The following is a 12719-nucleotide window of genomic DNA, read 5'->3' on the forward strand; positions in this document are numbered from 1 at the left end:
GGAAATTGAAGTGAGTTATGTTGCTGTCCTTAGTCTGAATTCCACAGAGCATCAGGCTGGAAAATCGGGTAGGGTTTTGATGTTGCAGACTTAAGAATCCCTTCTGGAAAGCTCAATTTTTGTTCTTAAGATATTCACCTATTTAGTGAGGCCTGTTCATAAAAAGCATAATCGTTTGTACTCAAAACCTACTGATTTAAGTGGTAATCTCATCTAAAAAAATAATTTAGCTCTGATACCTGGGTTAGAGTTTAACCCAACAATTGTTCCACTAAAACTTGGGCAAGTTGATACATAAAATTAATCCTTAGGCATACCTTTCCAGGTGACCTTTAGGGTGCCTTTGATTTTGAAAGTTAATGTGAAAAGTACGGAGAGCTCCTACAGAATCTATATTTACTGGGCTCTTTTTAAGATTTTCTTTCTTTGGGTATTATAAACTTTTTTCTTTTATTTTTAATGTTTAATATTTCATAAGTTTTAATTTGGTTAATAATGCCATAGAGAAAAACTGCCAATTTTTATCTTGCAAAAATGGTCACATTATTAAATGCTAATTTCCTAGTTGGTTCTCACATTTTCAGCTACTAATCTCTCTTTAATATTTGTTACTGTTTCTTTTTCTTTTGTTGCTGTACTAGTTGCTAGGAATTCCAGCCCTGTTAATGATACCCTTATCCTGTTAATTTGAATTATTATTCCTCTAGTTTGTTTTTTTTTTTTTTTTCATTTAAAAAGGTCTAACTTAAGCTAGTCATTGATTAATTTGTCTGTTTCAGCTTAATTGTGCTTTAATTTCCTTAAAAGCACTGAAAATTTATTTTGTTGATTGGTCTTAGTTTTTTTTTTAAATTCCTTCAAGTTTTTTTCCAAAGCAATAGGTATAGGTCTTAACACTTTAAACAACAAGCCAGGCACAGTGCTGCACACTGGAAAGCTGAGACAAGAGGATCACAGGTGTGAGCACAGCCTCAGCAACCTAGTGAGACACTGTTAAAAATGGAGTTTTAATTTGTCTCCTGTCTCTTGCTAACTATTCTGATATTAAGTTACTTTAAATGTTCAGTATTCACTACTCTAATATATCAATAGCAGCAGATGTATTTTATTCCTGCCATGAAAGTTTGGTAAATTAATATGTGTAAAATTGCAAGGAACCTGGACTCTAGCTTTTGTTTAGAAAATAGTAAATAATAAGCCCTTCCAATTACCTGCTCTAGAATCAAAGAATGAAACACTAGTTAGCTCTATCCCAAAACATTCTTTACACCTGGCTTGGTCCTATATACTGTGTTGTCCAGGGAGGGGCTTTCCTCTCTTACTTTGGAAATCTGTCGCTCAGTGAGGTAGAACCAGCCTCCTGTGCCCGCCAAGCCACACCTACTACTGCAGAATCTTGAGGCAGAGCCATTACGGAACACACAACTTTAGAAACTTGAGGTTTAATTCATGAGCAAAATGGGCACAGCTTGGGGAAAGGTTTGCCTGTTGGAGGCCAGAGATTGAGAGCTTTGAGGTAAAACAGACCAGTGTCCCATCCCAGTCCTGCCGTTTACTGACTGTACAATCTTGGTTTATTTCCTAATCACCTTAGATTTAGTTTTCTTGTCTACGTTGCAGAGTTCTTAGGATGATGAAATACTTTGCAATTCTTGGAAACATATTAGTAGGTGTTCAATTTGTTGCTTTCCCTTCTGAGAGGTTTATTTAAAATTTGCTTTTCTTGTAAATACGTGACCTTATGCAGTATACTTTTCTATGCAAGTTTCTGGTGATCCGAGGTAAGTTGTGAAGCCTTAAGCTAGTGAACAGGCGCTGAGATTTCTTTGTGCTCCTGTCATATGCCATTCTCTTTGCTTTTTTCTATTAATACTTTAACAGACAACATTCAAACTAATTTTTTTTTTTTTTTTTTTTTTTTGGTATTTGGGGTGGAACCCAGAGGGTTTCTACGTCTGGGCTATACTCCCAGACCTTTTTTTATATTTTATTTGGAAACAGGGTCTCACCAAGTTGCTGAAAACCTCACTAAGTAGCTGAGGCTGGCTTCGAACCCGTGCGATCCTCCTGTCGCAGCCTCCCAAGCACAGGGATTACAAGTATGTGCCACCACACCTGGCTCAAACTAAAATTTTTTACACACTTTAATGTGCATAAAATTCTATAACTTTTTAATCTAAGTCAGTGAATATTTTAGAAAAATAAGTATATTGCTAAATTAGTTATGAAATAAGCAGGTAGAAAATGGTCAAAAAGAAAATACTGTGCTTACAACTGGAAAGGGAAAGCAGAATTTTTTAAAAGTTCTGTCTTGTCCAAAATGGGACTTGTTAAAAATTGTCTTTGAACCAAGAACCTCTGGAACCTATGGCAAAATGTGATTGCACTGACATTGGAGTGGGGTTATTGGTATTGGCAAACATCTTGTTTGGTTGTTTCTGTAGTTTCTTATTTAGTGAATCACAGTCCAAATTTTAAAATGGAATATTGGTGTCCCTGTTCTAGAAGCTACTTGATAGATTTGATTATGATGATGAGCCGGAAGCTGTGGAAGAATCTAAGAAAGAGGATGTTGCTGCAATCACCACGGCAGCACCTGCCCCGCCTCCAGTGTCTGTCACGGCCACACCTGCCGCCAGCACTGTTGCTGCTGCTGCTGCCGCCGCTGCCGCTGCTGCTGCTGCTGCCGCCGCCGCCTCAGTGGCGCCTGCTGCCACATCTCCCCCGCCTCCACAGGCACCGTTGTGAGTTTCCACTTTGTGGTTCCTGGACAAGTAGAACCTTGATAGGTATAAAGCATGATCTAAGTACCATTTAGCAAAAACAGTTTTATTATTTTGTGAAATTGTGATATTATAGGTTTTCTCCTGAACTGAGAGGGTATTCTGTCCAATTCAGAATTTTAAAAATGGCTTTTGTGTTGAACACAATAAGGAGCACATAGATTACCCTATGGATTAATACATGATTAGTAAAATGTTGATTAGCATTGACTGCTGAACATTCTTTATGTTCCTCTAATATAAATGTGGCCGAAAAACTTAAGTGCTTTGAAGGAATGAAAAGATTGCTTGCCTATTTTAGTGGATTTCCTGGAGATAGCATGCAGCAGCCAGCATACACACAGCATCAAAATATGGATCCATTTCAACCTCGCATGTTGGGAATACAGCAAGATCCCATGCACCATCAGGTACTGACACTTTTCTTGCAGCTTAGACCTAATCACTTTTGGGATCTGTTCTTAGAGAATATGTCTGGCACTTCACTTGGTTGTGGGATTGAAGTAACACTCCAGCTTTGATAAAAACGATTGAGCACAAAACCGTTTTGAGTTGCTTTTTATTTTAATTAAAACCAGGGTGCTAGGCATAGTGTGCTTGTATTTTGATAATAGGTATTTTAGGTAAAATTGTTGAAACATTACTTCTATTTAAAGAAACCCACTCAGTTCCACGGCTTTTTTTCTCTGTGTGATTACATTTAGAGCCTTCAGCTCTCAACTTTCAGAAATGTAGTTTGAAATATACAATTAAAGGACTGTACATAGCACACTGGAGATTAGCAGGAAGTTAGTAGAGATGTGTTCATTGAATTTGTTGTAGTAAGTCCTCTAATTTAGATTTTCTTAAACTTAACTGTGTGTATGAATTGTAGGGAGAGGGAAGAACACTTTAAAAATACGGAGCCCAGCCGGTATGGTGGCTCACGCTTGCAGTCCCAGTACTGGGAAGACTGAGACAGGAAGATTGCAAGTTCACAGCCAGCCTCAACAACTTAGGCTCTGTTTCAAACGAAAGAATAAAAAATAGGGCTGGGGATGTAGCTCAGAGTAGAATCCCCCTGGGTTACCTCCCCAGTGCTGCACACAAAAAAATTACAGACCCTGGCCCTCCAATTTTAGAGAATCTGGTTTTGTTTTTGTTTAATTCTGCAGTGATGTGCCTATACAGCCAGCCTTGGGAAATACTGCTCTGTTTTTCTAGGACATCTTTTTTGTGTGTCCTCATGATTGAATACACGGGCATTCTACCTCCAGTCTATACCCCCAAAACTGTTTATTTTTTTTATTTTGAAATAAGGTCTCACTAGGTTGCTGAGAGTCTCACTGTACTGCAGAGGCTGTCCTTCAAACTGTGGTTCTTCTGTCTCCGCCTCCCAAGTACTAGGATTACATGTGTGCACCATCATACCCAGCTCCAAGACATCTCTTTCCATTCATATTCATTTGCTTTTCCATGTTGTTTTCAGGTTATTCCTTTTTGTATGTGTGTGGCACTGGGGATTAAACCCAGGAGTATTCTACTTGTGGGCTCTACCCCCAGCCCTATTTTATTTTGAAACAGATTTTCACTAAGGGCAGGCTTCTCAAAGTTGCTGGGGTTGGTTATAAACCTGCGATCCTCCTGTTTCAGGCTCCCAAGTACTGAGATTACAAGCATGCACCACCATGCCCACCCTTAAATAATGTAGAAAGATACTTGTTCTGAATAAATTAATTTTATTGGTGCTTGAATTGTACATGCAAAAATAGATTGTGGCTTATTCTCATCATTATTATACTTATATTTGAAACTAAAAGTTCAGTATGTTGAAGCTCTTCCTTTGGTAAATTAAAAAAAAAAAAAGTAAACCTAGAAGTCACTTTTTCTGGTCACTCTTTCTCCCAAAAGGCTTAATTGCTATAAAAGTTGAAAGAAGACCTTTTGCAGAATATCTTTGACTTTAAGTTTAGCCTGTCATGATGCCTTCTTAAATAAGCTATGTCCTTAAATATATAAAACCAAATAAGTAGTTTAACATTTTGAAATGTGTTAATGGAATATTTTAATCTCGATACAATACTTGAAAATGTAGCTACAGAGAAAGATTGTACTGTAGAAATTGTTAAACGATATTGAATGTCATTATGGATTTTCCTTGATCAAACTTTAGTGAACATATTTTAATTTTATATAAAGTAAGGGCTTTCCAGATTATTTTGGTATCTGCTCTCTGATCATGTGCTTTGCCCCCCCCCCCCAAATGAAAGGTTCCACTTCCTCCTAATGGACAGATGCCAGGGTTTGCACTTCTCCCCACACCTCCGTTTCCGCCCATGGCTCAGCCTGTGATTCCTCCAGCTCCGCCAGTGCAGCAGGCTTTCCAACCTCCTTTTCAGGCACAAAGTGAACCACTTACACAGAAGCAACATCAGCAGGTAAAATTGGATTCTTAGAAGACTGTTAATTATCTTTTTTGCTGTTCCCTTGGTTTTTATGCAGATTCCTGCCTATTTGCTTGCTATCTTTTTTGTGAAGAGGGGATACTAGGGATTGAACCCAGGGGCAATGACCTGTTTTCTGTACCCCTGGCCTTTTATTTTGAAATAGGATTTCACTAAGTTGCAGGGGCTGGCCTTAAACCCAAGATCTTGTCTTTGTCCCCAAGATAGCGGCATTACAGGTATGCACCAACACGCCCAACTACTGTCTTCATTGTTTTAATGTGAAGAAAAATCTTAGGCATGTGTTGACCCCTCTTGGCTCTACCTTTACTTGAGAAGCTAGTACAATAATACAGGCAGCCTTCAGGGTTCTGGGAGGCCGGAGACAGAGTAGGAGACTTACCCAATACCTGGTTTACCAGCTGAGATGATGGTTTTTACAGTAGTGCGCAGCTTAGCATCACTGCTAATCCCATAAACTGTATGTAATAAAACCATAAGTGTTGGTGCACTTTTGAGACTAAGACAGAAGGATCACAGATTCAAGAACAGCCTCAGCAAGTAGTAAGCAACTTAGCAAGGCCCTATTTCAAAGCCAAAAAATAAAGAAAGGGCTGGTGGTATAGCTTGGAGGTAGAATGTCCCTGGGGTCAATTCAGTACTTCCTCCCTAACACACAGACACACACACACACACATACACACAACACACAATCTCAATCTCTCTCTCTCTCTCTCTCTCTCTCTCTCTCTCTCTCTCTCTGTGTGTGTGTGTGTGTGTGTGTGTGTGTGTGTGTGTGTGTGTGTGTTTTAAGGGATTGCCAGTCATTATTAAACTATTAATTCATCCCAAGTAACCAAAAGAACATAAAATGATCTTTGGGGGATTTTTTTTTTTCTTTAGTATTTGTTTAGATTTTGGCCTCTTCATAATTTCCACATTTCTTATGATTTTTGTTTTTAAGGAAATGGAAGTAGAACAACCTTGTATTCCAGAGGTTAAGCGGCATATATCTGATAACAGAAAGTCAAGATCTAGGTCAGCATCCAGGTAATTTGTAGAAAATGTTTTCCCAAACCTCTATGTCTTAGGAGACATATAGAGGAAAATCAAATTGGATTATTTGTACACATCGGGAGTGCTAATAAAAAAAACATCTGTTATATATTATGTCTCTGTGGGAAAGGAGGGGAAAAAGAAATGCCGAATTTACAAAGAAAAATCTAGGGTCCGTTGCCTTGCCCAGGTTTGTTTTCTTTGAGTGGATCTGGTGCCTGTGCCTATAGGCATACAAAATACTGGAGAGATTTACAAAGTTCCTTTGCAACTTTATCTACCAACAAAAGTAGAAAGATTGTAGAAATGCCATGACCAGATTACATTTTAATTGCTTCAGAAAAGACTTTCCTGAGGAAATAGGTAATGGTAGTATCAGTGTATCTCAACCATGAAAATTCTCTTCTTACACTGCAAGTATATAATTTACTACTGGGGGTACTGAAGATAAGAGCTACCTTTATAAGCTGGCAAACTTCATTTAAATTAAATGCTTGCTTTCTAATTTCAGACATTTAAAGTCTTTAAAATGAGCTTCCTACTATCAAGTTCTTAAATATCCAAATATTATAACTGTTTTTTCTTTTTTTCAACTTAATGTGCATATATTTTCTATTTCTTATCCATGTGCTGTCCAATTCCCAATGTAACTACTAGGTCACCAAAAAGGAGACGCTCTAGGTCTGGTTCTAGATCTCGAAGGTCTCGTCACCGGCGCTCCCGATCTCGCTCCAGGGATAGGCGCCGGCATTCTCCTCGGTCTCGATCCCAAGAAAGACGTGATCGAGAAAAAGAGAGAGAGCGTAGACAGAAAGGGCTTCCTCCCATCAAAGGAGAAACTGCAAGTGGTAAATAAGCCTTCATATTCAAACTTCTGGGTTTTGTTTCTCATCAGTTTAAAATGTTATGTAACTTAGAAAGCCATAAATAAAGTGATATCACTATTGTTTTGTTTCAAATACTGATTTCTAGTATGTGTTTCAATTTATTTACCATAAAGTCTTTGATTAGTTCTATATACAGTGGAAAGAAGTACTTTTTTTAAAAAATAACTAGTACCTTTAAAAATATTTAACCATTTACAGAATATATCAGCTTTCTTTTATCTCCTAAATCTCAGATAATATCTTTAGACTATGTTTAGTAAAGTATGCTAGATGTATTCCAAATGTCAATCAGTTAACTAATTAAAGAGTTTAATTCCTAATAATGACTAGGGCATATGTAAAATTTCTGACTATATAAAGCTTATTACTTATGACAGTGTAAAAATTAAAACTAAACACTCAGAAAAGAATGGTTGCATATAGTGAACAAAGTGCTATATTCCAGTAATTAAGAGACTTGGCCTTGAATCCTGATCGTGCTGTTCACTTTAAGGCAATCAGGGCCAATTTGGTGCTTCTTTGACCTTAGTTTTCATAGATATCTTTAGATATAGCCACAAAAAGACCAGTTTTTTCCAACTCTTATGTATGCCTTTAACTCTGTTTCCATTTCTGCAAATACTAACACAATTTCTGAAAATTTTAAAAGTTGATACATGATTTTTTATTTAATTTTTGCTATTGTAACTCATTTATTTTGAGTAAAGATTTTAAGTAAGGTATGATGCTTATTTATCACATATGAATTTTTTATTATAAATTTATCTTAAGTTTGCAGTACTACACTTTGGGTGGGACAGCTGGACAAAAGGACTACTCAACAGGATGTTGCCAGTCTCTTGGAAGAGTTTGGTCCAATTGAATCAATCAATGTGAGTGTCTACTTGATTATTTAATAGCAGTGACAGATGTGCTTCGTGCCATTTTATTAAATTAAGGACTTGATCTGAGTTACAATTTGCCCAGATTTATAGAAGATGTAGCTACAAGTTTAGTTCTGAGTTTGTATTTAGCAGTCTCTGCATTTAATGATGAAAGTTTAAACCCTTTTTAGAAAAGTATTTAACAAAGTTTGGAGCGCTCAGTCAAGTCCAAACTTGAATTGCTAACTTATATTACTTTAACCTTGAATTATAGAGCAATGGCTGCTGGAGTCAGTTCTTATATCTTATTGCTTTCTTACTATCTTTTACAATACTAAATTGTTTTGGAGCAGATGATTCCTCCCAGAGGCTGTGCCTATATTGTTATGGTTCATAGGCAAGATGCTTATCGTGCCCTGCAGAAACTGAGCCGAGGAAACTATAAAGTAAACCAGAAATCCATAAAGGTACAGTTTAATAATTCATTCTTTAAAAATTTAAGATGAAATTAGTATGTGGCTTTTTAAAAACTAATTTTGGATTTCGTTATGGCTAAGCATTTCATGTGCATTTTTGTAAGTTGCCTCCTTTAAAAAAAAATGCTGTTTAATACAACTTTGTTGTTTTGTTTGTTTTTGTTTTTTTTTTGTTTTTCCCCTAATACTGGGCATTGAACCCAGGGGCATTCTACCTCTGAGCTACACCCCCAGCCCACAAGTAGCTGAGGCTGGCTGTGAATCTACAATCCTCCTGTCTCGGCCTCTCAAGTACTGGGATTATGAGCATGCGCCACTACGCCCAGCTTTAACACAAAATTTATAAACGTTCAGTACATGGTGAGGTTTAGGGGTGGGGCTCCTGATAATAGATAATAGAACCATCCCTCACACTTACTAGGCCCGGGTTCCATCTCTGAACTACAGCCTTAGGCCTCCTCTTTTCTAATGTAGATGGCTCATCATTTGGTGCCTTAAATAGTCCCTTATTAATAAGTTTTGCATTATTCAAAAATATGTGCGATCTCATGTTAGAATTAACTATGAAAAATTAATCACCAGTTATAGGGGAAATGATAAATGTACATAGATGTTTATCCCCTGAGAAACCAAAGTCATTGTTTTCTCAGTAGCCTAATACTCTATTTTACCTTTCAGTTATACCACACACACACACACACACACACACACACACACACACACACACACACACTTTGTCTAGTGTATTAACACTAGAAACTATCAGTTTGCTGTAGACTTTCAAAAGTGGTGCCAACGCTGGACATGTTGGTGCATACCTATAGTCCCAGTACTTGAGAGGCTGAGACAAGAAATTAGATTAGAGGTAGAACTTAGGGGTAGAAAGCCCTTGGGTTCAATCTCCAGTACTACAAGGGGGAAAAAAGTGTTGCCCAGCAAGCTGGGCTATAGAAGGAATTTCACCCCTCTCTCATGAACTTATTCTTTGAAGTTTTATGCTAGCTGGGCTGTGGCAGGTGGAGGTGGTAAAGAGCAAGTACCAGAAATTTTCATCCTAGGACAGAATGAAAATAAGAGGTGTAACTAGTTGGATGGTGAGGATAAGTCTGATTGAGATCCAGAGATAACTGGTCTGGATTGCGCCTTTGCCACCCAAGTCCCACAGAGTAAAATGGTAGGGAATAGTGAATTCTCCAGACTTACAGTCTCCTTTCCCTTTCCCTCTTATTTATTTATTTTTTACTAATGGTGAAATAGATTGCCTGGGCCTTAAACAAAGGAATAAAGGCAGATTATAAACAGTATTGGGATGTAGAACTTGGCGTTACCTATATCCCATGGGACAAAGTCAAGCCTGAGGAACTGGAGAGTTTTTGTGAAGGAGGAATGTTGGACAGTGATACGCTTAACCCAGGTAAAGTAGCATTTAATTTTTCTTAACAATTCACTTATTTGCTCAGTGGTACATATTAAAGTTGAAATAATCTTGTTTATTCTTGCACTAGGAAGAAATTTTCGGAATTTTTTTAATGTACCCACTTAATCATCCCAATCTCCATTATAAACTGACTATACAGTAGTGAATAAGCTAAGTATGTGTTTTTTAATTTGTAATGTAATGTGTCTCCTGGGAAAGACACAAACAGGTGAAATCAGTTCTTCTGACTGTGGGAGTCAATATTAGAGAAACAAGTGTAGCATCCTGAATTTTAAAACCTCACGAGCTGAAACTTTTTGAGCACCATCGTGATACTCAAAAAACTTTGGACTTTGTCATATTAAAAATTTTTGGATTAGGATTGCCCTGCTGTGAAGTCTATTGCAAGTATTCCAAAATCTGAAACACTTTTGATCTTAAACAGTTTGGATAAGGGATATTAAACCACTATTGTGTTTTAAGTTCACTGCTTTGTGATAATTTATTTGGAAATTTTTAAATTTCCAAACGAGCAATCAGAGAAATTGTGTAAGATGAGATTACTTGTGGATATTGATACTATAAATGCCAGGTTGGCAGAGATTGATAAGAACAAGGAGTATACTATGGAAAAACAGTGTGACCATTTAGAGAACTAAATGTAGGCATGAGGGCTAGGATGTGAAGCTAGGATTTGAGAGCTAGGATGTGAAGTCAGCGCTGTGGTATTCTCACACTCTGCCTCCTTCCATAACGCATGCCTTTGGGCAGGGTTAGGGCTGGGTTTCTGTTTAGGCAGATGGGCCTGCTGTTTGCCAGGCATCTGGAGGCTTTGAGCCAAAATAACAGGGAGGCAATGGAGTCCCAGAGCTCCTAGTACAGTGGAGGCTTCCTGACTTGACTAGAAGATAAGTAGAAATAGGTGAGAGAATGCTGAGTTGTTCTTAGGTATTAGGGAAAGGTTTTTCAATACATCTTGTAGTTAAGAATATAGATTCTAGAACAAGATGTGTCTGGGTTGGATCCATCCCCTCTGTTTACTAAATGTGACTTTGGGCGAGTTGTCTATGCTTTTCTCATTTGTAAAATGGAATAATAGTGTCTACTTACAGGTTATGAGGTTTTTAAAAGTTAGCATACATAAAGTGCTTTGGACAGAGCCTTGCTCGTGATATCTTTTATATGTTTTCTATTCATTAATTTAAATATCGTTTGTGAATTTAGCATAAGAGTTTCTTTAATGGCCAAAGTTTTATTTCTAGATGTTAACCATACACTGATGTTCTTATAACTCTTCTAGATTGGAAAGGAATTCCCAAGAAGCCTGAAAATGAAGTTGCTCAAAACGGAGGTGCAGAAACCTCACACACAGAGCCCGTGTCGCCCATCCCTAAACCCTTGCCTGTGCCTGTCCCTCCTATTCCTGTTCCTGCACCCATCACAGTGCCCCCGCCACAGGTGAGCATAACCTCCAGGTGTCTGGGAGACTCCTTTGTAAATCTTAACTGCAAAACATTGAGCACATAAATGTGCCTGTTATTCATATTTTGGTATATCTATTTATAGACTATAACCCTTTTTTATAAATGTTAAAACCAGAATAAATTTATATTGCTTTACATAGGTCTAGTTTTCCAATATCTTACTTTCCAATGTCCTAGGCATAAAATTTTAATGAATTAGTATGTCATGTTTTACTCTATTTTTATTGGGCCTTTATTCTGAAGGTACTTGGGTGCATCTTCACACTGCTGCTTTGAGGGAAAGAGCTTTCTAATCTTCAGTTTCGGTGGTGTCACCAGGATATTTTTAATAGATGATGAAAAGCTATTTAATGCAAATACAAAGGCATATTCTTACATAAAGTATTTGCAGTCTTAACTAACCAAACTTTTACTTCAAAAGGAGGAATCCACATTCTGGTATACCAGGTTCTAATCCCAACTCCACTGTTTGTACTCAGTAGCAGTGTGTTTTTGTGCAAGTGTCTTAACCACTGAGCTTTACTTTTCTATCTGTAAAATGCAGGAGTTTTCTTTCCTGGCCTTGGCTCTGGTATTCTTCCTGTATCAGTTTTCTGAGACTTATGTGAAATAATGTGTATTAAGTATTCAATATGTTTCCTGTCATTAATAAGAGCTGAATAATGAAAGACATTTTGACAAAATTTATAAATAATTTGACCCATACTTTTATGTGATCTAGATTTTTCTTGATTATCTCAGTGTACGGAGAGCATTATATGGTTTTGTTTGTTGGTTGGTTGGTGGTTCTGAGGTTCCTGGAAACCTTTCTATCTCCAGGCTACAGTCCCAGACCTATTTTATATTTTATTTGGAAACAGGGTCTCTTAGGCCAGCAAGGCTGGCTTTGAACCTGCACAATCCTCCTGCTGTCTGCCTCCCAAGCCTGGGGATTACAAGCATGCGCCACCACACCCGGTGCATTATATGTTTTGATACATACTTAACTATAATTTTTTTTAAGTGTACTTCCCAAATTGGCACTTTTTATGGATGTCATTTCAGTGCTGGTTTTAAGCAAATGTTACTTTGTGTCAGCCCTCAATTAAAGAAACCTGGCTAATCCGTTAAAATTGATCTTTTTTTTGTGTGTGTATATGATAATGCAGATTGCACCCAGGGACATTCTACATCTTAGCTACACTCCAAGCCCTTTTTTTTTACTTTGAAACAGGGTCTCACTGAGTTGTGGAGGGCCTCACTAGTAGCTGAAGCTGGCCACAAACCTGCACGGTCCTCCTCTCTCAGCCTCCCAAGTACTGGGATTACAAGCATGCACCACCATGCCTGA

At 37.7% G+C, this 12719-nt stretch overlaps 1 protein-coding gene across 3 annotated transcripts in view; it reads left to right on the top strand.

Moving 5' to 3' along the window:
• Positions 1-12719, top strand: part of SCAF4 (SR-related CTD associated factor 4) — a gene marked incomplete at both ends in the record, with an annotated part of 57561 nt that overhangs the window by 28946 nt on the left and 15896 nt on the right. For all 3 annotated transcript variants that reach the window (XM_080696681.1, XM_080696683.1, XM_080696682.1), the window contains 9 exons: positions 2506-2744; positions 3085-3193; positions 5033-5200; positions 6171-6256; positions 6920-7110; positions 7921-8021; positions 8366-8479; positions 9746-9902; positions 11206-11363. In XM_080696681.1, the coding sequence (XP_080552807.1) occupies positions 2506-2744; positions 3085-3193; positions 5033-5200; positions 6171-6256; positions 6920-7110; positions 7921-8021; positions 8366-8479; positions 9746-9902; positions 11206-11363 (1323 nt within the window). The remainder of the gene's footprint in view (positions 1-2505; positions 2745-3084; positions 3194-5032; positions 5201-6170; positions 6257-6919; positions 7111-7920; positions 8022-8365; positions 8480-9745; positions 9903-11205; positions 11364-12719) is intronic.

This window comes from Muscardinus avellanarius (genome assembly GCF_963383645.1).
Source record: "Muscardinus avellanarius genome assembly, chromosome: 5".
NCBI lineage: Eukaryota > Metazoa > Chordata > Mammalia > Rodentia > Gliridae > Muscardinus > Muscardinus avellanarius.